Source organism: Procambarus clarkii, chromosome 43 (genome assembly GCF_040958095.1).
Source record: "Procambarus clarkii isolate CNS0578487 chromosome 43, FALCON_Pclarkii_2.0, whole genome shotgun sequence".
NCBI classification, from domain to species: domain Eukaryota; kingdom Metazoa; phylum Arthropoda; class Malacostraca; order Decapoda; family Cambaridae; genus Procambarus; species Procambarus clarkii.
Genome location: NC_091192.1, coordinates 9030083 through 9056186, shown reverse-complemented (window position 1 = coordinate 9056186; position 26104 = coordinate 9030083). Strand labels below are relative to the sequence as shown.

Sequence of the window (26104 nt, the reverse complement as noted above, 5' to 3'; positions counted from 1 at the left end):
CGTACAAAATATTAACAAGAATTAATAACATTGACAAATTAATTCTTTAAACCTGCAACTTCAAGAACAAGAGGTCATATATTCAAGCTAAGGAAATAAAGGTGCAAAAAAAAAACCAGCGTTGAATGTAATGAAACGCCATTTTCTGGGCGAGCCCCGGAGGCTCCTTGGAGCTTATCGGGCTAATGTATGTAATATTAGACCGGGACATTAGCTAAGGAGTTCAGACCTACCAGGGACCAGCGCCAGAACCTGGCCCCTTCAGAGAGGTTTCAGGGAGCAATGGCCCTGGAAAATCCCTTTGTGGTTGGGGTTTTCCTTATCTGCCATCGACCGGGATTAGGCACCCAGAAAGGTAGGCATAACAAAAACCCCACATGGCAAAAACTAAAACAAACAAAAAAAAAAAAAAAAAAAAAACAGAGGTAGAAACTCCCTACAATCCCCAAGGAAACGAGCAAACATCACACTTTACTGCCGCGCCGATCATCTGCGCAGCCCATCCCGAGAGGGGGAGGGAGGAGCCCCGACCTCACTGCGCCGGCTGCCTAGCATCAGTTCAGAAGCTAAGCTTCAACCAGGGGGGGGGGGTTGCTAGGGAGCCTCCAAGGCTCACTCAGAAAATGGCATTTCATTACATTCAACACTGGTTTTCTGTGGGGAGCCCCTACGGCTCCCTGGAGCTTCACATCCAAAGAGAAGGAAAAAGAAAGGCTGACCCGGAAGGTGGTCGCCACAAACTCCGCAACGCGAAGCAGAGACAACAGGCTATAACCTGCGACCCAAGGCAACACAAGGCAACAAGAATGCACAGGAGCAGACGAGCGCATAAAGATCGAGTGGCCAGGAACCTGTGCGACCCTCAAATCCTTGCGCCCGAAATGAGCCCTAGACGTCACCAACACAGCAGCGAAAGCTGCAAACGTCCGAACAGCACGGGCACAAGGACAGACCGCAGGTTGAAAGACCTAAAAACTCTGCAGACGACCTGGGAGACCCGAGCCCTGAAACAGGGAACGAGGGGAACTTGATCAGCACTGCATCCCCAATCACGGTACGCAAGCACGGCAAAAAAGAGCAACCGGACAACACAGGACGCACCCCCCGGCTGAACTAATCAAGCATCGATAACCCAAGGAACCCCCCCCCCCTTGGTAAGCAGCCGTCTCGACCATTGCAAGAAGGATGGAGAAAGGCTGCAAACGTACAAACCTACCACCAGTACCAAAGAGCAGAAACCTGAACCGAAGGAGCTACCACAAACTGAGAAGATAAAAGGGAACCCTGATCAAGGACCAGGACAGCTCAGGCGATGCTTGTGCAGGCCGGAGGTGAAACAAAACACAAGAAAGCGTACTGAACGGGGCAGAAGTGATGTCCACCCTGAACACAACTCGGAGCGGCTCCGCCAGCGCCGCACAAAACGAGGCGACAGTAAGAAACATTAAATAACGGTAGTCCCGAAAACCCAAAAAAGATCAAGACAACCCGATGCGAAAGAGAAGACGACCTACGAAGAGCAAGAAAAATGTGCACAACACCAGGATCATCATACTGTCGCCGACACGAAGCTCGCAGGTGACACCATCAATAAAGCCACCTGATCACCACAGATGGTGATACCCACGTCAAAATACCAGATGCGAAGAGCCGAGGAGAAAGGACCATAGTCACGTACAGGACCGGTCCGACCTGCCGAATGAGGTGGAGCCGCGGGAAAACGCCCTGGGTTCGGACACCTATCAAGCATCATCTGAAAATAAAGCTGGGCCGGCTACCAAGGGACCATGAGGACTACTCTTGGGAATGGGCTCCAACCGAGCCACAAACCTGAAGCAACAGCTGGGAGAAGCAACAGCAACAACAAGGAGAAGAGGAACAGTTATCTCCCACCTCGACCAGTCCTGCCAAAAGGCATCCACTGTGAACACCTCGCAGGTGGGTAAGGGTGCCACATAGAATAGGCGACGCCTAGACCACGCCGACTCGAAGACGTCCATGGCCAGGAGTTCATACGTCTGGAAGAGCCAACGAAATGAGTCGGCGACGACTGGCTAATCTGCGAACAGAGGAATGAACCGAGACAGGCTGTCCGCCAGGACGTAGGACACACCCCGGACATGAACCTCATGGGTTAGCCAAACCCCGAGAATCCAGCAAACGAGCCACTCGAAGGGACCAAGCCCAAAGGCCAACACCCAAGAGAAACCCTGTGGTTCTGGCAAAGAACCGCCAGAGAACAGTCCGAATGGAGCCAAATGGTAAAGCACCGAGTAACCGGAACCCTCCGAAGCGCAAACCAGACAGCCACGAACTCCCGAACTGTGCTGCGAGCCCGACGGATGGACAGACCCCACCATCCCTGACCGACCTGGTGAGCACTGGTCACAAAGCCCCAGCCAAGAGATGACCCATCCGTGAACACAGAGTGAAGGCTCTGGGAGGTACCAAGGCACGGAACCCCGAAAACCCCAAAGAGGAAACTGGTGACGCAGCCCTAACACAAGATCCCTGGAGGAACGAACTCAACGATTGCAAGAGAGGAGGAAGGGGAGTCTCCGAAGGAACCAAACAGACGCCAAAGCCAAACCCGACCCTGCGGGCAGACCAGCACATCTAAGTTCATACTCCCGCACAACTGCTCGAGCAACCGCCGAGCAACCCGGAACCCCCTCATGAACAGCCGAAGGCGGGACCACAGCCGCTTCCGGAGGGAAGGACAAGGAGCCGCCCAAGAGCCCTAAACAAGACCCAGCCAGGTCTGAACCCGGGACGGAACCAGGTGGAACGACCTCTTGATCACCAGGAAACCAAACCCGGCAATCTGGAAAGAACCACACCCCTGGCGAGCAGACAAGCGGACCGACTGGGAGCCCACACCAGCCAGTCGTCAAGGTAGGCCAGACACCAAGTCCCAAGCAGACTCGGACAGGGCACCAGGATGCGGTAAAAATGCGTAAATACACTAAGTGCCAATTACAAACTAGGGGAAAGCAACAAAGCGGCAAGCCTGAAGCCCCACCACCAACTGTGCCAGTCCTGGAAAACTGGAGAAGACCATGCCAAGAATTGACCTGGAGGTCCAGGGCCACCATCCAAGCACCCGGCCCCAAAAGAAGCCAGACCGGAGACAACAGTCCTCCGATGAGAGCATAGAATCCAGGGCGCAGACTGAAGAAGTCCAGAAGAACCGCAGATTCGCTAGGCCCATGTCTGCATAGAGCAGACAGGAACCCCAGAAGGATGGGGCGAATCGACCACGTCCAATGCACCCACTAAGATGACATGACGAAGGGAACAGAGCCCCTTCCGAAAGAAAAAGTACACACACATATATACACATATATTATGTACACATTTATATATACACATACACAAATACACACACAAGGTGTATTTTACACACGTGTGTATGCACACACACCCAGTGTACACATGTACATGTGTACCTGGTTACCTGGTTGATACCTGGTTGATGGGGTTCTGGGAGTTCTACTCCCCAAGCCCGGCCCGAGGCCAGGCTTGACTTGTGAAAGTTTGGTCCACCAGGCTGTTGCTTGGAGCGGCCCGCAGGCCCACATACCCACCACAGCCCGGTTGGTCCGGCACTCCTTGGAGGAATAAATCTAGTATCCTCTTGAAAATGTCCACGGTTGTTCTGGCAATATTTCTTATGCTTGCTGGGAGGATGTTGAACAACCGCGGACCTCTGATGTTTATACAGTGTTCTCTGATTGTGCCTATGGCACCTCTGCTCTTCACTGGTTCTATTCTACATTTTCTTCCATATCGTTCGCTCCAGTACGTTGTTATTTTACTGTGTAGATTTGGTACTTGGCCCTCCAGTATCTTCCAGGTGTATATTATTTGATATCTCTCTCGTCTTCTTTCTAGTGAGTACATTTGGAGGGCTTTGAGACAATCCCAATAATTTAGGTGCTTTATTGCGTCTATGCGTGCCGTATATGTTCTCTGTATTCCCTCTATTTCAGCAATCTCTCCTGCTCTGAAGGGGGAAGCGAGTACTGAGCAGTACTCAAGACGGGACAACACAAGTGACTTGAAGAGTACAACCATTGTGATGGGATCCCTGGATTTGAAAGTTCTCGTAATCCATCCTATCATTTTTCTGGTTGTTGCAAAATTTGCTTGGTTATGCTCCTTAAACGTTAGGTCGTCAGACATTATAATTCCGAAATCCTTTACATGCTGTTTGTGTGTACACACACACATACACGTGAAAAGAAAATTACAAGCCGCCGACCAGTGGGCAGAGAGCACCACGCCAGCCAGGCGAAGAAGGCACAAAACTGCATCAAAAAACCCACCTCGACACCAAAACCCCAAAGTCCCAGCACGACCACAATACGTGCCAAGACCCAAAAAGATCAGTCTGCAAGCCAGGAAAACCCCGGAACCCCAGAAGGCAGAACCGGGTTACACATGAGGAAGAAACCTCCGGAACAAAACCAAAGAACTGAAAGGAACCAGGAATTGAACCAGGGGGAGCCCAAACCACCACATTTGTCGGCGGAGATACACCACAAAGGCAAAGCACAGCCTCCAGACAGAACCCCCAGGCAAACGGTCAAAACAGACCGAAAACCGAGGGACAAGGTGTTTGAGCAAGCATAAACAGACATGGACACTAAGCCCAAACCCTAGGGCCCCAGACCCAAAACAGACAAAACAGAAAATCCAGTGTAAAATCAACACTCAAACATTCCCAGAGGAACAGAAACTGGGCAGAAAACACCAGAAAAGCAAAGAAACGACAACAGGAGAATAAAACCCCTGAAAAAGGTGAAAAACTCACCCAAGACGCTCGCTCGCACACTCGGGCGCATGTAAACAAACCGCAATGCCGCCCTGGTGGCCACGCCAGGAAACTGGCAGATGCTCCGGGCGGCCCCGGAGCATCCGAGTGGGAAACCAACCTAGCGTGTTGCAGCAACCTAACCTAGCTTGCAACACAGATGCCGCCTGTACTCTGAACAGTAATAACATCAGGAGAGTACTGAAGAACAAGCAGAGAATCTCTCTCGCAAGACTCCAGGTCAAGGTATCAGTGACCCAACAGGCAGCATGACAGAGGTAAAAGTGGCGAATGTCACCCTGAGACAAGGGCACAGCAACCAACGATCCCGTACAAGACGGGTTGGAACCCGGAAGACACATTTAATGGTCAACCGAGCCCTGACAGGGGTTTCCAGGGCCCGTACGATAACAACTACGGGAAGCCCGGGTAAGGTGTTGTTAACCGGTTCAGAAACCCAAAAATAACAAGGCGGTGGAGGACAACACTGAAAACCCCTGCGATGTGTACAATCATGGGGGCCTAGCAGAGGGCCACCAAACACTACCAGTGGAACTATAGCCACACTAGGCAGACCCCCACCAGGCAAATGAAAATAAAAAAAGAAAAACCCCGCAAAAGTACACCGTCTCCAGAGGCAACAGGAACCGGTCGCCGCTTAGGTGGCAGGTCGCGCAACACCTTGATACCCTAACCAGCACAATACCAGTCCCTTCCCATGGCCAAACAAGAGCCCCAAGCCCTAGCTGGCCCCAAGGACGAGGCAAATGTCGAGCAGCAAGAACCTTTACAGGAATGGTTCCCGAATGCCCCAGGGAAGATAACCCTGTCACACAAGGGCAGTACTCACAGGGCACTTAGGGAAGGAAGCCCCTAAGTGCATGCAGCCCTGGTACTGATAAGGAACACCTGACCACCGTACAACACAACACACGGCAGTGAACGCCACAGAAGGCAAACACCGCCTAGGAAACCGAGGCCAGAGAAGCATCTATCCCGGTTGACATTAGCTTACGAACTGATGCTAGATAGCCGGCACGGCGAGGTCCGGGGCGGGGAGGGCTGTGCGGACAATCGGTGCGGCAGTAAAGTGTGATGTTTGCTCGTTACCTTGGGATTGTAGGGAGTTTCTACCTCTGTTCGTGTTTTTTTTTTTAGTTTTTTTTTTTTAGTTTTTTTACCATGTGGGGTTTGTTTTGTTATGCCTACCTTTCTGGGTGCCTAACCCAGATCGATGGCAGATAAGAAAAACCCCAACCACAAGGGGGTTTTCCAGGGCCATTGTTCCCTGAAACCTCTCTGAAGGGGCCAGGTTCTGGGGCTGGTCCATGGTAGGTCTGAACTCCTTATATTAGACCGGGACATTAGCTAACACACATTAGCCCGATAAGCTCCAGGGAGCCGTAGGGGCTCCCCACAGTAAAGTATTAGAAAGTTCTCTTTTGCAAACCTAGTGGTAGACAGTTGAAACTGGTCGAGAGAAAGGGGTGGAGGCCAAATCCATTAGTGGTTTAGAAGCAACAATACAGAGCACAGTATTGGGAAGACCAGACAATGAGCATAGCTCTCATCCTGTATCTACACTTGGGTTATTACACCCACCAAACTACACTGAGGACAACAAATACTGTATACAAGATTTAGAGAGATACTTACCATCTCCATCATCACAGAAGTCATCAAGAAATGGAAAGCAAGCTGTAAAAGATAAATAATATAAGATTAAAACAATGTGTACTAACTATTGAAGTTTAGACATTTATCTCCTTTATATATGTTAAACTCTTAGACAGTGGCTATGGAGAAATATTCATACCCCGCCATGCACAAAAATTTATTTGTTTAATATATATGTATTTAATTATATATATATAAATAAAAAGGACGCTCCGTTTTATCCTCCTAGGTTCCACCGATTGTTTTATCACTTTTTCCATTTATTTACATCCACAGTTTTAATATCCATATTTGCATCATACATATAAAACCTAGACAATAATAGTTTAAATCACATGACGATGACCACATTCCCCTAGTAACCTTCATGACAATAACAGCATTTGTACCATGAAATGCTAGCAAGATTTTTTCAAGATAAACTCCATTACATCCACAGACCTATTATATCCATATTTGCATCATACATGTATCTTCTTGAGGTTATCTTGAGATGATTTCAGGGCTTTTAGTGTCCCCACAGCCTGGTCTTTGACCAGGCCTCCACCCCTAGGAAGCAGCCCGTGACAACTAACACCCAGGTACCTATTTACTGCTAGGTAACAGGATCATAGGGTGAAAGAAACTCTGCCCATTGTTTCTCGCTGGCGCCTGGGATCGAACCCAGGACCACAGGATCACAAGTCCAGCATGCTGTCCGCTCGGCCGACCGGCTCCCTAAACAGAAATTTTGTTTTGTAAACCCCAGATAATTTTATATCTTCATATGATAACCCACATTACCCTGTGAATCAACAATTTACGACATCCGCTGTCTAAGGGTTAATGTGTTTCCATTCTATTAGAAGATCCAACTGGATCTTGTATCCTGTATCGATTACTGTCAAGCTGGCTGATCACCAACGAGACTATGGCATACAAGGCAAGTGTCCTCTACAGCACGACTGCTCACACAGACTTCAATACTTAATATAGTATCCCACTCTATCCTAGAAAATTAAAGTGACACTGACAGTAAGTCACTGCACCACCTATAAAATGCAGTCAAAAACTACTGAAAGAAAAAACAAAAGATTTAGGAGGAATCATGTCAAAAGATCTTACTTTAATACAACAGACCTTGCTTTAAGAACACACACTGTCACAACTGCAAGAAAACTGACAGGTTAATAACAAGGAACTTTCAAACAAAAGATGACATACTAACTACAGTACCTGTTGACAATTTCAGCAATCAGTGTCACCATGATCCCAGTCTCTGACCAGGCCTCCTGGTTGCTAGTTTGATGAACCATGCTGTTCGATGCACCTGCTCGCAGCCTAACATACAAGTTGCAGCCTGGTTGATCAGGTATCCTTTGAAGGCGTTTGTCGAGTTATCTTTTGAACATTGCAAGAGACTGGCCAATATTGCCACAGAGGTGTAGAGGAAGTGTTGAAAAGTCTTGGCCCTTTGATGTTGATAGTTTTCTTTCATCATGTCTATTGCACCTCTGCTTTTCAGAGAAGCTATTTTTCACATCCTGCTATGCCTTGTGGTCTTTTGTGTTATTTCTGTGTGCAGATTTTGAAACCAGTGCTTCTAATATTTTACCAGTCTCCGTGGTGTAGTGGCAAGGCACTCGCCTGACGTTCCGCGAGCGCTTTGTCATGGGTTCGTATCCTGGCCGGGGAGGATTTACTGGGTGCAAGTCCTTAACTGTAGTCTCTGTTTAACTCAACAGTAAAATGGTTACTTGGTTGTAAAAATACAAGAATGTAACAACTCTTGTATATATCTCAAAAAAATTCAAAGTGTAATTATTATCTATCCCTCCTGCCTGCATTCCAGGGAAGAGATTTAAAATTTTCTGACCCAATAAATTAGATGTTTTGCCAAGTGGATTCAAGCTGTAAAAGATCTTTGCATGCCCTCTATTTTAGCAGTTTCTCCAGCTTTGTATGAGGCAGTTAGTGTACAATAATACTGTACTGTATTCCATTCTAGAGAATCAAAATATCTTTAAGTATCATTGGTATAACATCTATTGTTTGGAAGGTCTTGTTATGCAACCTGTCATCGTTCATGCAGTCGTGATAGTAACTATATTGTGTTTTCTAAAGGTAAGGTCTTCTGACATGATTACTTTTAAATCTTTTACATTACTTTTTCATTCAATAATGTGTGTAATAATAATGTACACTAACAACCCTATTTAAAGCTAGATAAATTGTTGGCCTGGAGAATGTGCAAAAGTCTTTCATTGCACAAATTTAATTAAACATCTACAGCACAGGCGATACATATTTATTTATATTTGTAAATATTAGAGGGGACTGGTTCCAAATCTGCACACTAAAATAACATCACATGATACCAGGAGGCATAGCAGGATGTGCAAAATAGCCCCGTTGACAGGGATACACACAATAGGTATACTGAGAGAGAACTAACAACATCAAGGTGCCAAGACTTTTTAACACTTTCTCTACACGTACGGGGCATAACTGGACAACCTCTCATTGTGTTCAAGAGAATTTGGCAAGTGCTACCAATGAATACCTATTCAACCAGGTTGCAATTCATATGTCAAGAGACCTACCAGGCGGTTCAACCAGTTGATGAAGAAACCACCAAAGAGGACACTTAATCAGAAATGGGTACTCTGAAACATTGACCCCTGGAACCAACAGGAAGTAGCTGTTAACAGCAGGAGTTTGGGTATCCTGTTTAGAAAAGGTTTATTTTACCTCTGATATTATTACAAAGAGCATCTTTGTTGTAAGAAGTTGTGCATGTACATTACAAGTTGTGTATTATTTCATCTGTACCTCTTCCCACTTACACCCTTCCCTCACACACATCCTTTCTCAGACACACTAAGAGTCAACATTCCTCTAGAACCAGCTTTTCAGATTTACACACTTGCAAATTTACCCTTACACCCTTAAAAAAAGCATGGCTACTAAAACAAAACAAAATTAGCTTTTATATACAGTATATTGTTTATATTAAAAAAAAAATCGAATGTAATGAAAATCATCTTTCTGGAAGAGCCCCGGTGGCTCGCTATAGCTACAGTATTTTGCCGAGTGCTCTTCAAGCTACCAGTCACATCAGTTGCAAGAGTTCCTTGGCCTACCAGGGACCAGAGCCAAAATCTGGCCCCCCTCATAAGAGGTGCAGGGAGCAAATAACATTTTGCTATTTCACTGGGAAAGCATCCAGAAACTCAGCAAAGCTTTACAGACAACTTTTGGATTCCAAAGACTCAAAAACCACTAAAAGCCAAAGAACTTCCCAAATAAAACAAACTAAAGAAAAAACTAGCTAGGACCTGAAAGTAGCAAATGCTGCCACCATGCGGCCAGGTGCTCAGTCAATCTTCTGACCACAGATCGGTTCAGGAGCAGATTAACAAAGCCACGAACCAACGAACATGGAAGGGAGGGAGGGAGACAGGAAGCCACCAGAGCTTAACAAGACAGAGGCATGTCATTACATTTAATGAATTACAGGTTTCTAGACGAGCCCTTAGGTGGCTTCCTATAGCTAAAGAATTGCTAGAGAATTTAATGGAATTTACTAGAGAGAAGGAGAGACAGTAGGCACTAAGTAAAAGTAGACTGTAATGGCCAGGAAACACAACCAAGGGCAACACGGCAAAAAGAGGACCAGGGACAAATACCCAACTGTCATGACCCTGTTAGTCTGCCAACATTCCAGATCCCAAATATCCACCAAGACTTATTAGACAAGACTACCACGAGTGCAGCATATTTGCGATCATCATGGTTCCAGGGATACACCAGAGGTTGGCGAGCCTTGATGACACCGAAGACAATTTGAGAAACAAGAGTCTTATAACAGGGGACCAAGGAGATTAAATGAACCCAAAGAGGATCCACTGGAGCTGAAGCAGTGGCACTCGAGTACTGATGAACTGCTGGTACCGGATAAATTATGCACCCATGACAACCAAGCATCAATAACCAAAAGACACCTCAAAAATCCTACTCATTATTTGCCTGAAATGAAGGGGTAGTTAAAAAAAAAAACACACACACACACACACACACACTCGGGAAATAGATTCACAGAAGATGAAAAGGAAATGTGTGAAACACTAAACGAAAAGTTCCAAAGTGTGTTTGTACAAAATTAAATCTTTAGGGAACCAGATACAATAAGAATTCCAGAACAACAACAGAGAGCACATAGAGGTGTCTAGAGACAAAGTGGAAAAAATGCTCAAGGAGCTAAGAAAGAAAGCAGTTGGTCCAGATGGAGTTTCACCATGGGTTCTGAGAGAATGTGCACCTGAGCTCAGCATTCCACTTCAACTGATTTTTCAGGCATCCCTGTGTACAGGAGCTGTAGCTGATGTGTGGAAAAAGGCTAACATAGTTTCAATCTACAAAAGTGGAAACAGGGAAGACCCCCTTAATTATAGACCTGTATCATTGACAAGTGTAATAGTCAAAATATTGGAAAAAATAATTAAAACTAAATGGGTAGAATACTTGGAGGAAAACGATATAATATCAGACAGACAGTATGGTTTTCGATCTGGAAGATCCTGTGTAACGAACTTGCTCAGCTTTTATGATCGAGCCACAGAGATTTTACAGGAAAGAGATGGTTGGGTTGACTGCATCTATCTGGACCTAAAAAGGCTTTCGACAGAGTTCCCCATAAGAGGTTGTTCTGGAAACTGGAACATATTGGAGGGGTGACAGGTAAGCTACTAGCATGGATGAAAAATTTCCTAACCGACAGAAAAATGAGGGCCATAATCAGAGGCAAGGTATCGGATTGGAGGAATGTCACAAGTGGAGTACCACAGGGTTCAGTTCTTGCACCGGTAATGTTCATTGTCTACATAAACGATCTACCAGTGGGAATACACAATTACATGAACATGTTTGCTGATGATGCTAAGATAATAGGGAAGATAAGAAACTTAGATGATTGTCATGCCCTTCAAGAAGACCTGGACAAAATAAGTATATGGAGCAACACTTGGCAAATGGAATTTAATGTGAATAAATGCCATGTTATGGAATGTGGAATTGGAGAACATAGACCCCGCACAACCTATAAATTATGTGATAAATCTTTAAAGAATTCTGATAAAGAAAAGGATCTAGGGGTGGTTTTAGATAGAAAAATGTCACCTGAGGACCACATTAAGAACATTGTGCAAGGAGCCTATGCTACACTTTCTAACCTTAGAATTGCTTTTAAATACATGGATGGAGAAATACTAAAGAAATTGTTCACGACTTTTATTAGACCAAAGCTGGAATATGCAGCGGTTGTATGGTGCCCATATCTTAAGAAGCACATCAACAAACTGGAAAAGGTGCAACGACATGCCACTAAGTGGCTCCCAGAACTGAAGGACAAGAGCTACAAGGAGAGATTAGAGGCATTAAATATACAAAAACTAGAAGATAGAAGAAAAAGAGGCGATATGATCACTACATTCAAAATAGTAACAGGAATAGATAAAATTGATATGGAAGAATTCCTGAGACTCGGAACTTCAAGAACAAGAAGTCATAGATTTAAACAAACGAAACAAAGCTGCCGGAGAAATATACGAAAATTCACTTTTGTAAACAGAGTGGTAGACGGTTGGAACAAGTTAAGCGAGAAGGTGGGAGGCCAAAACCGTCAGTAATTTCAAAGCATTATATGACAAAGAGTGCTGGGGAGACGGGACACCACGAGCGTAGCTCTCATCCTGTAACTACACTTAGGTAATTACACACACAGACACACACACACACACACACACATATGGTTGGGTTGACTGCAACTATCTGGACCTAAAAAAGGCTTTTGACAGAGTTCCACACAAGAGGTTGTTCTGGAAACTGGAAAATATTGGAGGGGTGACAGGTAAGCTATCATGGATGAAAAATTTTCTGACTGATAGAAAAATGAGGGCAGTAATCAGAGGCAATGTATCGGAATGGAGAAATGTCACAAGTGGAGTACCACAGGGTTCAGTTCTTGCACCAGTGATGTTTATTGTGTACATAAATGATCTACCAGTTGGTATACAGAATTATATGAACATGTTTGCTGATGATGCTAAGATAATAGGAAGGATAAGGAATTTAGATGATTGTCATGCCCTTCAAGAAGACCTGGACAAAATAAGTAGATGGAGCACCACTTGGCAAATGGAATTTAATGCCAATACATGTTATGTTATGGAATGTGGAATAGGAGAACATAGACCCCACACAACCTATATATTATGTGAGAAATCTTTAAAGAATTCTGATAAAGAAAGAGATCTAGGGGTGGTTCTAGATAGAAAACTATCACCTGAGGACCACAAAGAATATTGTGCAAGGAGCCTATGCTATGCTTTCTAACTTCAGAATTGCATTTAAATACATGGATGGCGATATACTAAAGAAATTGTTCATGACTTTTGTTAGGCCAAAGCTAGAATATGCAGCTGTTGTGTGGTGCCCATATCTTAAGAAGCACATCAACAAACTGGAAAAGGTGCAAAGACATGCTACTAAGTGGCTCCCAGAACTGAAGGGTCAGAGCTACGAGGAGAGGTTAGAAGCATTAAACATGCCAAAACTAGAAGACAGAAGAAAAAGAGGTGATATGATCACTACATACAAAATAGTAACAGGAATTGATAAAATCGACAGGGAAGATTTCCTGAGACCTGGCACTTCAAGAACAAGAGGTCATAGATTTAAACTAGCTAAACACAGATGCCGAAGAAATATAAGAAAATTCACCTTTCGCAAATAGAGTGGTAGACGGTTGGAACAAGTTAAGTGAGAAGGTGGTGGAGGCCAAGACCGTCAGTAGTTTCAAAGCGTTATATGACAAAGAGTGCTGGGAAGACGGGACACCACGAGCGTAGCTCTCATCCTGTAACTACACTTAGGTAATTACACTTAGGAAATTACACACCCTAGGGCCAAAAGAGCTGAACCCCTCCCTCCTCCAGAGCAGAGCATGAAGCTCACCAACCCAACAACCAGAGGCAAGAGCCAGCAAGACTCCCCCACCAAAATGAGTCCTAGACCAAAGGAGAAGATGTAAACTGAAGGGAGGAAAGAAAATATTGGTAGCCTGTCTAGGGACCAAGACGGTTCAGGAGAAGCACACGCAGGCCAGAGGTGAAAAAATGCTCGAGACAACATGCAAAATGGAGCTGCAGAAGGATCTACATTAAAAGTCAACAACAGTGGCTCCAGAAGTGCAGCATATGGGGCAATTGTATTGGGCACGAGATACCGATTAAGAAATAACCATGAAAGATGATAATACCACTAAATGAAATTGAAAACAGATGGCAAAGACAGGAAAAGGAAGTGATAAACTACTACATACTGCTGCCTGGAAGAAAAACACAGGTTGGAAGCTAATAACTCTGCAATCTGTAGCCTATAAAAATGACAATATACCTGCAACAAAGTCCACATGTGAAGAGATGTAGAGGTTGGACCAGCAAGGAACGTCTCTAGACAAATTCTGTGAAAGAGGCAGAGCCATGAAAAAACACCCGAGTTTGGGCGCCAGGCTAGGAGAGCAAGAAGGCAAGGCTCGGCTGGCAACCACGGAGCCAAAAGGATCACCCTTCCCGAGAAAGGGCGATCCTTTTCTGGTAGATGTACTACAGAGCACCACTCGGTTTCCGAACTTTAGTTATCCGAAACTTCCAGTTTCCCGACTGGGGTTGGGGAGTCGTGCTACGCGAACAAAATTTGAGTTGGAAGCGGTCCGCCAAGTGTCGCGCCGGCTCATGGTGGTGGGTGGGAGATGGTCCAGTTTGCCCACTGACTGTGTCAGGTACCACCACTCTAGAGTGTTACCTGGTTGATACCTGGTTGATGGGGTTCTGGGAGTTCTTCTACTCCCCAAGCCCAGCCCGAGGCCAGGCTTGACTTGCGAGAGTTTGGTCCACCAGGCTGTTGCTTGGAGCGGCCCGCAGGCCCACATACCCACCACAGCCCGGTTGGTCCGGCACTCCTTGGAGGAATAAATCTAGTGTCTTCAACCCTATGACTTCATAGATTCACAGCCTATTATTTTGAATTGTCACGAGGCTGGAGTGTTCATTCTGCAACTTTGTTTTACATATCTGCACAATCAAGAAACACCTGTGCACCATGTTGGCTCCATATGCAGGCATTGTGTCAGTGATGGCTGACCAGTGGGTGGGTGGGTGGGTGGGAGAGCTTAGGTGGGAGGCAGTATGAGAGAGGGAGGGGGGGGGGGGGGAATTGACAAGAGGGAGGGGGGGGGGGGGAATTGACAAGAGGGAGGGGGGGAGAGATTTGGCAAGAGGGAGGGAGGGAGGGGGGGGGGGGGAATTGCCAAGAGGGAGGGGGGGGGGGAGAATTGGCAAGAGGGGGGGGGGGAATTGGTGAGAGAGGGGGGGAGGGGAGAATTAACCAGATTTGTTTCTTAAATGTACATCATATATATTTTTGGCTACAGGTTTTGTTTAGTAATATTATTAGGATAATAAAAAGTTATAAAAATTTATTTCATGAATGTTTTATTGCATCAGATGGAGATTCTCTGGCTGGCTGGCAGTCTACTAAGCTAACCCCTTTGGGGGGAGGGGGGGGGGCAGCAGCAGTGAGGGTGTACTCGCATAGTTGTACTCGTCTACTTGTGCTTGCAGGGTTGAGCCCTGGCTCTTTGGTCCTGCCTCTCCTGAGGGAGAAGTGGATCAGGAATTCTCTAATTGGCGAGTGCAAACAAAATACCGTCTCATTTATGCTATGAACCTGTCAATTTTTTCACTTAGATTAAAAAAAAAAATTTAGCTCTCCATTTTCCTCCATTCCTCGTTAACGAACTTGTACGATAACCAACGGGTCTCATCCCCAAGGGGTTCGGAACCCAAGTGGTGCTCTGTACCAGAAATCTGGTAGTACATCTACCTGGAAATCTGGTAATGGAAATCATTTTCTATAGTCATGATTGTCAGAAATTCAAAGCAACAAGTGAACCAGAAGAAAGAGGTGAATGCATCTCCAACTTTACCAGTCCAGCTGAAAAGCATCTACTGTGAGAGCCTAGTAAATCAAAACCACATACGATGGAAGGCGCTGGTTTACATGCTGATGAAAATACCTAGATAAACTTCTGGGCAACCAAATAAGTGTTATGCAGAGCCATTGGAAGGACAAATAATCGACGGACAATTCCGTTTATAGAGATGGTACGGAACCAAGATAAACCATCTGCAAGGACGTTGAAAACACTCCCACACGTGGACTGCATAGAGCGCTAAGTCCCAAGAATCCAGAAGACGAGCCATCTGTAGATACCACATGGTTCAGGCAGTGAACCACTGGGAAGCAATCAGTAGAGCTGGATCATGAAGCCTGAAGGAAATCGAATCCTCTGTAATGCTTGCATCACCAGCCCGTCCTCCAAACAAAGACTCAAAAGTGATCCATGAACCTGCCAAACCCCCTGCCTATGAATGAAACCCCGACCACCAACCCTGGGAATCCTGGAGAGCACTGGTCACAAAATTACAACCCAGAGCCGACTTGTCTGAAAAGACAAGCTTCGGAGCTGGAAGGCACCATGGAACCAAACTCCAAAACCCGAACCAGCAAAGAGCCTCAAACCAAAATATGGTGCAGAGCACTATACAGCCAAAATTCAGGATACCACACAGCTGCTCCACCAACCATCGAGTCACCCTGGCCCAATCCAACACCAGATGGCAACGGAACTGTAGACATAGCAAGCCTGCAGGAGGCAGAGAAAAGCAACATCAACTGATAGTTCCATATGAGGCCCATCTAAATACAAACCAGGTATAGAACCAACTGGGACTCGCTCCAGTTCACCAGGAACCCAAACCCAGCAAGCTGGTGAAGAACCAGATCCTTGGCTAAGATACATGGACTGCCTGGAAGACCAAACCAGCAAGTTGTTGAGGTGGGCCAAAATTAGAACTCCTAAGAGATGTAGCCAAGCCACAACTCTTGCTAATCTGGTCAAAATGCGGGGAGCCAAATTCAAGCCGAAGGGAAGAGCCTGAAAGCAATAAGCATGACGCATCCTTGAGATTCAGGGACACCATGCAAGTCCCCGGTGGAAGAACCTGGTGAATTTGGCCACAAGTAGCCATATGGAAGGTTGGACAGGGAATGAAACTGATCAGACCTGAAAGATTGAGGATGAACTGCATATATGTACAGTATATAAAATATATGTATATGTAGATGTATACATAAATACAAAAAATGCAGGTCCAAATCCCTGTTGGAAACCGGCAACAAATGGGACATCCAAGAAAGAGACAAGGTCAGCTCGACCACACATGTCCAACCATGTCACAATGACTTGACAGCAGCAGAGAACTGACAGAGCAGACCCACCAGCCCCAACTGGATAAAACCAACGCTGAATGTAATGAAACCCCAATTCCTGGGCGTGGCTCCCAGAAGCTACTGTACTGACAGTGCCAAACTACAAGGTGCCGTCAACTGTAGAGTTGTTATTGGCCTACAGGAGACCATGAGCCCCAGAGCTGGCCACCTCAGAGGAGCAGGGACCAGTCACACCGATAAATTTTGATGTAAATTTATTCCCGTCTGCTACCACCAAAGGATAGCACCAAAAAAGTTATGAAACAAACCAGACCACTGCTTTGTTAAAACCAAACTACAGCCTCAAAACAGGCAAAAGTACTTCCAATAATGAAAAAAATGATAAATGCTAGAAACTAACACGAGCTAGTTTGTCTCAACTCCTTTCTCCTCATTTAAGGGAGAGAGAGACGGGGGGGGGGGCCCCAGACAGGATCAGCCGGATACAGTGGCACTTTTATTAACGAGTTTAATCCGTTCTGGCACCGAGATCGTTATGTGGATAACTCGTCTTAAGAAAAATTTCCCCATTTAAAATAAAGGAAATAAATTTAATCTGTTCCACTCCCAAAAAATCCATACTTATGACTTTTTTATTGTAAATATAATACTGCACATATTATAAATGTTTTGTTGTACTGTTTTCATGTTTACTTTACCTTATGAAGAGTCGTTGCTGGCTTGAGGGAGACGATGGGGAGGTGGGAAGAGGGGTTATGGTGTGAAAGGAGAACCCACCTCTCAGTCAGGCGGGCTCTCTCTTCTTGGGAATTCCACCCCATTGGGACCGGGTTGTGGTTCACTATCACTGGCTCTTCTTTTCTCTACTTTTGCAAAGAACGTATCTATTGACAATTGCATTTGTCTTTGTTTTAGGATGTTCCTAAAACAAGACAGCAAATTGTCATTAAACATGTTTACACACCGTGTTGTTGCTGCTTCATCAGGGCAGTTTTTCCAAGAATGTGGTCACCTTTTCAAACATTACCAACACTTCCCTGATCTCACTGGAAGAGAGATCCTCCCTTACCCCCTCATCCCCTTACTAATGGTGCAAATTGTTGATGAGGACCTGCCATACTCTCTTGTGAGATCAGTCACACAGACACCACACTCATGCTTTGCTATAATTTCCTTCTTAAAATCCACAGTAATTGTGTCTTTCTTCCTCTTGACAACACTATCTTTAGCAAACAGCTTCTTTAGCGACATCGTGCATTACAAATTGTAGTCACAAAACCACAAAAACCCCAGAGAAAAGCGTAAATGAATCCAGGGGGATGCTTGTCGTGTGTGATACAACAACACTGGCGTTGGAGGTGTCCGAGAATTTGCGAGAACCCGCGAGACGCTAGGAAGCATCATGTGGTTTTGCTCGTTAATAAAGGTGAAGCTCGTCAATAGAGAAATTTGCTGGGAGTGGCTCGCTCGTTACTGGAAATGCTCGTAAATAGAGCCGCTTGTTAATCGAGGTGCCACTGTACTCCATCACTAGTTATTATGGAAACCACCCAGACACCCTGGAGGAGGGAGTGTGTCAGGGTGCCAACAGGGCTCACCCAGAAATTTGCATTTTATTACACTCAATGCTGGTTTTTTGTGAGGAATCCCTTGTGGCTCCCTGAAGCTATATACCCAGAGAGAATGAAGAAAGGGCACCTACCAGGGAGGAAAAAGCACCACAGGTATCAAGACGAAAGAGACCAATGGCCGAGAATGCAACCCAAGGCCACACAAGGTTGCCGAGGACTGGGAACGTCAACAAAATACCAGGCTGCTGGAACATTGTTCGATCTACCTGGAGCTTACCTGGAAAGGGTCTCGGGAGTTTTTCTACTACATGAGCCCAGCCCGAGGCCAGGCTCGACTTGTAATAACATTGTCCAACAGGCTGTTGCTTGCAGTGGCCTGTAGAACCACATATCCACTACAGCCCGGTTGGTCCAGTACTTCTTGCAAGAAGTTATCCAATTTGTTCTTTAAGTCCACCTTTGTTCTGGCAATATTTCTAATGCTATCTGGGTTAAGTATTGAACAGCTGTGAACTGTTCTGAAAACAGCCGTTTTCAGATGGTATTCTCTGACTGTGCCTATGGCACCCCTGCTGCTCAATAGCTTTATTGTACATTTCCTTCTGTATCTTTCGCTCCAGTAAGTTATTCTACTGTATAAATTTGGGACTTGGCCTTCCAGTATCTTCCCATGTCTACTGTATATTATTTGACACCTCTCTCGTCCCCTTTCCAGAGAGTACATCTTTAGAGCATTGGGATGGTCCCAGTAGTTTAGGTGGTTTATTAGGTCTATGCGTGCCGTACACGTTCTCTGTATTCTCTATTTCAGCAATCTCTCCTGCTTTGAAGAGGGAAGCGAGAACTAAGCAATACTCTAGATTGGACAGCATTAGTGATTAAAATAGTATTAGCATTACTGTGGGATCCCTGAATTTTAACACTCATAATCCATCTTATCATTTTCCTGGCTGCCGCTATATTTGCTTGGTTATGTTCACTAAATGTCTTGTTATCAGACAATTTCCAGACAAGTCAAGGATGAGCTGGAGATCCGGAGAATCTCGTTTCAGGACCAGAAACAGGTAAAAAAAACCATAGAAAATTGTCATTTCAAACACGCCTGAAGCCACCCATTCCAAAATAACTTGGACCAAGGCTAGGGGAAGTGGCCTGCCCCAAAATGCCCGAACCCTAACGTGGTTAACAGGACCAGCCAACTCCCCACATCGTAAGAAACAACCCAAAATGCCCACGAGTCATGGGATCAAGCGTCAGCAACCCAGCTAACCTCCCCCTAATCACCCCATCATAGATGTGACATGCAAAAGGTTGAGAGCGAACCTCGTGAGCCAGCCTACTGAACAGTGTGATCACAGTGCCTACTAGTCGAAGTGGCTGCGGGATGCACATGTGACCTGAAATCTGACTCCAAGGAAGACCTACTCCAACCAACAGCATGCAATGCCCTGGCCCTGACCTTAATCCCCATGGGAGGGAAGAATGACCCCCCCCCCCCCCCGCACCCCCGTAAAACACACGGGTCAGAAATAGGCCGACAAGCAGTGGCCACAGAAGACAGGCATAAAGAAATGGGAGAAGAGACGAGAGTCAGGGGGCCCATGCAAAGCAAAAGGACCGGACAAGCACAGTCTGCCATCACATGAGAGTGGAGGCGAAAAATGTGACACCATCTCCCAGAGGATCAGAGCATACAGCTTAAGGAAAGCCACTGACGCAGAAGCAGCAAAGACCAGAAACCCAACAAGAGGAACCTCATCAAGCACCCCCAATGTTCTCCTAGAGCCAATCAGAAGAAAGTGCACGAAGGTCTTCTGCAACTAACATAGCCGACAGCTAAGGGACTTAAGCATGCAGCTGCACGAGATCAACATCACAGGAGAGAGCATGAGCCAAGAGACATGCATTGAAGGGCTCAAACCAGAGGAGAAAAGCCAGATTCATACATTTCAAAGCGAAAATCAACGATGCAAACAATTGTCCAAGGGTTATTATTATTATTACTAATTATTATTATTATAATAAAATTACAATATACAGAAGATACAAGTAATACACAAGCCCATAAACATTAAATACCACTTAAAAATCCAGGTTAGATTTACCTGAACGCTGTCCACTTTTTATGTGCATAGTATGTTACCCGAGACAAGTGATCATATTACCTTGCCACAAATATAAAATGGTACTTACATATGATATCAAATGCTATCTTTGTATTGTCATATTGGGCTTCCAAAAGTTCCTTGGCGGATAGTGAATCAGCACGAACTTCAATCACAACTTTGCCCGATCTCCCCTCCATAATTTTGTTGGCAGTTGAAATGAAGCTCAAATTCAAATCCACATTTGGGCAGCGTATCTTCTTTATACTGGCACAACCTCGAAGAATGCTGATTATACAGAAATAATATTTAAGTACAGTGGCATGGACTAAAAATTTGATAATGTTCTATACTTAAAAATTGGAGAAATTTGAATTTAATTTAAATTCCAAATGAACAAGGTGTGCTTCTCACATTTTAAACTGTCAGCCATGCATGAGAACTGGTTTGGTGATGCTCAAGTTGCTACAAGTGCAAGATCTGAAGTGTTAATTAGTCTATCAAGTTTTTGTTAACAGTGAATACACTGCTTTAAATGAACAAATCCACAAGGGCCGTGATGAGGGTTCAAACTTACGTCCGAGACGATCCCAAACGCGCCTTAATCTACTGTGCCACGATATGGTAAAAGACGTAGGTTCGAGCCCTCGTCACGGGCCTTGTGGATTTGTTCATTTGATGCATCACGCTATTGTGATTTCTGTGTGTAATGAAGTAAGAGCAAAGAGGTAGAACAGCTTGTTAAGAGCTCGGGTGCATGGGAGAAATGTGTAAAATCCTGGTTTGTCTCTCAGAGAGAGCTGCAGGATCCAAGTAAGGTCAGTAGAACTTCCGGTTGCAATTCTTTTAACCATGTCGTAGCCAAGTCGATTAAGGCAGAGTCTGGGATCCTCTCCGACATAGGTTCGAACCCTCGTCATGGCCCTTGTGGATTTGTCCACATCAGCTTCCTCAGGGCTCTTGTCAACAGACGCCATCTTTAAAAAAAAATCGTGGGCAATATTCTCGGGTGTGACAGCCACAACACTGAGCAACCAAGGTTGCTCAGTGTTGTGCATGTCACACATGGTGCATGCAGCATGAGCTAACAGCAATGCTGTTCAGCATCGCCTAAAAATGTCAAAATAAACATGTAACTGCTATTATTTTGCAATGACAGTATTACAGAAGACCCCTGACTATGATAAAAATTACCAGGATTGTGATAATAGCAGAATTGTTGTGAGAATTAGCACTGTGTGGGAGGAGTAATGCTGAGGGAGGGAGGGAGGCAGCGTCGTCTGCTAAATTGGTGTGGCCACCTGTTATCTGCACTCGCCATACCAGCTTAGTGGTTCGTTATGGTGAACACAAATGTAGATACTTGTATATAACGTGTGTATTACTGTAATAACAAAAGGAGTGTGTTCGGAGGAGTCATTTGGGTGACTGAGGTGGCGTCGTCTGCATGACTTGTCGTGCTGTGTAGATGGTGGCCACTATGCTCTTTGGGCACCATAAAAGCTTAGTTGTACAGTTATGGTGAATAAAGCATATAGATACTTATTATACTATATACACACATTATTTATAACACTACAATCAATCATTACTGTTGGGGGAAAATAGTGCATCTGGCCTTGAACCGTTGAGGGGAGGCAGCCACTAGCCGTGTGTGTTGCGACTTTTTTCATATTGCCTGAACCCACCATACCAGCTTAGTTGTAAGGTTATGGTGAATAAAACATGTAGATACAGTACTTACATGTAACGTCTGTATATAGTGAATAAAAGCAAAAACAGTATGGTGGAAAGATAATGTTGGCTAGTGAGATGTTGAGTGAGGGAGTGGCGGCGAGTGGCTGGCTGGCTGGCTGGCTGGCGTGCCTGCCACCACTCCCGCTTGATGGGGTTCTGGGAGTTCTTCTACTCCCCAAGCCCGGCCCGAGGCCAGGCTCTACTTGTGAGAGTTTGGTCCACCAGGCTGTTGCTTGGAGCGGCCCGCAGGCCCACATACCCTCCACAGCCCGGCTGATCCGGAACTTCTTAGAAAACAGTCCAGTTTTCTCTTTATGTCCACGGTTGTTCCGGCAATATTTCTTATAGTCGCTGAGAGGACGTTGAACAACTGCGGACTTCTGATATTTATACAGTGCTCTCCGATTGTGCCTATGGCACCTCTGCTCCTCGTTGCTTTTCTACGTACATACAAACTCTGTGCTTCGTTATGGTGAACAAAACATACAGATAGTTATTACATTATATACACAGGTTATATATAACAGCAAAACTATTTGTTTATGGTTTTATGAACATAATTGAACCACTAATATGCACATCTTAATTTTCAGTATTGCGGTGATTCACCTCTTATTATATAAACACATCACACTACACACTATTGAATAATATTTACCAGTCTCCGTGGTGTAGTGGCAAGACACTCACCTGGCGTTCCGCGAGCACTTTGTCCTGGGTTCGTATCCTGGCCGGGGAGGATTTACTGGGCGCAAATCCTTAACTGTAGCCTCTGTTTAACTTAACAGTAAAATGGGTACTTGGTTGTAAAAATGATTCTTCGTGGGAGTCGTATTCCAGGGAACATAGGATTAAGGACTTGCCCGAAATGCTAAAACACTAGTGACTGTACAAGAATGTAACAATTGTATATATAAATAAAAAAAAATTACTGCGGAAAAAAACTGAAATAATTAGGTAATATCTTTATAGCAACTCTCACCAGACAGCTGTGGCAGAGCTGACTGCCTCTGATGCTTGCTCTGTCAACGCCTACATTTTGCCAGACTTCCTCGGCCTATTGTGGCCAAAATATGTCGCCTACGATTTTTTTTTTTATTATCCCGTGCTCAGTGAACACAAATGAACATCTTTAGAAGATGAAAACAAATTTTAGAATTTTTGTTTCTTGCGCACAGGTGTGTAAAAGTCCTCAGATCCCTTAGCAGCTTAAGGGTTAAAGCTGAATTCTCTCTCTCACTTCCAATATTTTTTTATCTCCCTCCTATGTTGGTATATACTACAGTATTTTCACAAACATTTCCTTCCCTTTTGTCCTTCACTCCCCCTTCTTCTAATGATTTTCTTGCACTGTTTATGTGTACCATTTCACTAGCTTTCCCGTCCCTAATGTAGCATTAGGGATGGGACAGTATTTAGGTCTGGACAGTAGTTGGGTCAGACTGTCCCAAATATTGGGACAGTGTTTCCCAATATTTGGAACAGTACCAAAGTATTTTATACAATACTTTGTAGAAAAAATGTATTTCTTCATTTCTATTCCCAATTAGGCATTTTGCTTCAATGAGGTTAATTTTCAGCTTTTCTGTGTCTTCCTTTGAGAGGTCTTGTCTTTTTGACCAAAGTTTGCCATCCTCATCCCTCTGTAATTTCCTGTCATTTCTAAGCACTTCCATCATGAGTCACTCCATTAGATGTCACCCTTAAGGGCAGTTCTTATCTCATTTTCCTGTTCTCCTAAAATCACCATTTTCCTTTGAATTTAGGCCTTCTCCTAAGCCTACTATTTTCTCTATGATTTTTATGTCTTCTGCTGCTCTGTCCATTCTAGATGACATTTCCTTTTCTAAACACCAAAAAATTATGGACTTAGTTCTATCTGCAGTGTTTTGTACTAGTTTACTGTCGGTTACCAGTTCTTTCCTAATTGCTTGCCTAATTTCTGCTTCTTGTTGGTTATGTCTGGTTTTGACTTTCAAACACACTTCCTTGATCATTTCTCTCTCTCTTTTACAACTTGCCCGTATGTCTTTCTTTGTACGTTTCTAGTTCTTTATTAACCACCTCTATGCGAGTTCTCAGCGAAGTTTCTCTTTGCATACCCTTGTCTAACATCGTGTAAGCCCTCATGGTTCCTTGGAGTTGTTCACCGTATGAGTCTACTTGTTTATTTCTTAAAATTCATCACACTTTACTTTCCATACTTTATTTTCTTTCACTAGTTCCTGGATTTGTTCCTCCTGAATCTTTACCTTGTCCATTAATGCAGCAATTTTCTTACCTTGTTGGAGAATACTACCTTTTAAAGTACAAAACTAACCCTTGAGAGCTCCATTTAATTCCAATTCAACTACTTTTTCTTCACACTACTTTAGCATATACTCAATTATCTCTAGCCTGTAAAGGAAACTGCATTTCATTATATCTTTGTGAAAATCCTTTGAAACAATCATCAGTTGGTCTGTTCTCATTCCCCGTGGTGGTGGCGGCCACCTTTAATATTCACGATAATTTGTTGCAGAAAAGCTTTTCTAACTCAGAATTATCACTCGCTTTCACTTTGTCATCTTGTTTATTTTTTAAACTTCCCTCAACCTTTATGTAACCTGGGACACCCCTGTAGCCCTCAACCTGGTTCCAATACTTAGGTAATTCAATATTCCTGGAGCTTGCTACAGTGTGACTCCTGCCTCTTCCAGCTTCTGGATGCATGTAATTACATAAGTGTAGTTACAGGATGAGAGCTACGCTCGTGGTCTCCCGTCTTCCCAGTATAGTACTCTCATAATGCTTTGACATTACGACGGTTTTGGCCTCCAACTAATCTGTTCCAACCGTCTACCACTGTTTGCGAAAGTGATTTTTTTTACAGTATTGTTTTTAGTTTAACCCTTAACATGCTCGGGGTCTAATATCCTGCCATCCCCACAGGCGCATGTCATTTTGAAAAAAAAAAAATTATTTTTTCTTTCTAACCTGTTAATTTGTGTTCACTGATCACGGGAAAAATAATAAAAAAATCGCAAGTGGCATATATTGCCCACTATAGGACGGGGAAGTCTGGCAAATTATAGGCGCTGACTCAGCGTGCGTCCCAGGCAGTCTGTTGCTCGCAAGCTGTCAGGCCGGAGTTGCCACAAAGAGATAATTACCGAATTATTTCAATGTCTCTGATTTTTCATAGTTTTTTTGCTGTAATATTATTCAATAGTGTGTAGTTTGATATATTTATATAATAAAATGAGTGAATCATTGCTGTACTCAAAAATATGGTGTGCATATTGTTGATTCAATTATGTTCATCAATCAGTGAACAAATACTTTGTCGGTTATTACACTATAAGCACAGGTTATATATAAGTATTTGCATGTTTTGTTCACTATAACGAACCACTAAGTAGCTATTATGAGTCAAAAAGTAATGAGTGACCGCCGTGTACCAGCCAGCCACTCCCGCCCTCCCTCCAGTCATCTGACTCACCCTCATTCTCCTCCCACAATGTTTTTGCTATAATCCACTATATACAGACGTTATATATAAGTATCTACATGTTTTGTTCACCATAACTGTACATCTAAGCTTGTATGGTGATTAAAGGCACAGAGATGTGGCTACTCACACAGTCAGCTGATCGGCGGCCGCCCTCAAGGCCAGACGCACTAATATTTCTCCTCCAACAACACTGTGTGGTGTTATTACGCTATATACACACATTATATATAAATATCTACCTGTTTTATTCATCATACTTGTACAAATAAACTGGTATGGTACCCAAAGACCATCGTGGTAACCAGTAAACAACACCGTCGTCTGCACGGTGGCGTCGTCTGCACGACGCCACCGCTCTCACCAAAATGGCGGC

The 26104-nt window shown here is 44.5% G+C and overlaps 1 protein-coding gene across 7 annotated transcripts in view; it reads right to left on the bottom strand.

The window, feature by feature from the left end:
• LOC123755727 (F-box/LRR-repeat protein 7) overlaps window positions 1-26104 on the bottom strand; it is a 107445-nt gene that overhangs the window by 31477 nt on the left and 49864 nt on the right. For 4 of the 7 annotated variants that reach the window (XM_045738469.2, XM_069300034.1, XM_045738468.2 and 1 more), the window contains exons 12-13: window positions 20590-20789; window positions 6473-6514 (exon numbers count right to left, since the gene is read on the bottom strand). In XM_045738469.2, coding sequence (XP_045594425.1) covers window positions 6473-6514; window positions 20590-20789 — 242 coding nt within the window. Of the gene's footprint in view, window positions 1-6472; window positions 6515-7708; window positions 9154-20589; window positions 20790-26104 lie in introns of those variants that run through there. The other 3 variants (XR_011221968.1, XR_011221969.1, XM_069300035.1) reach the window with 2 other exon arrangements.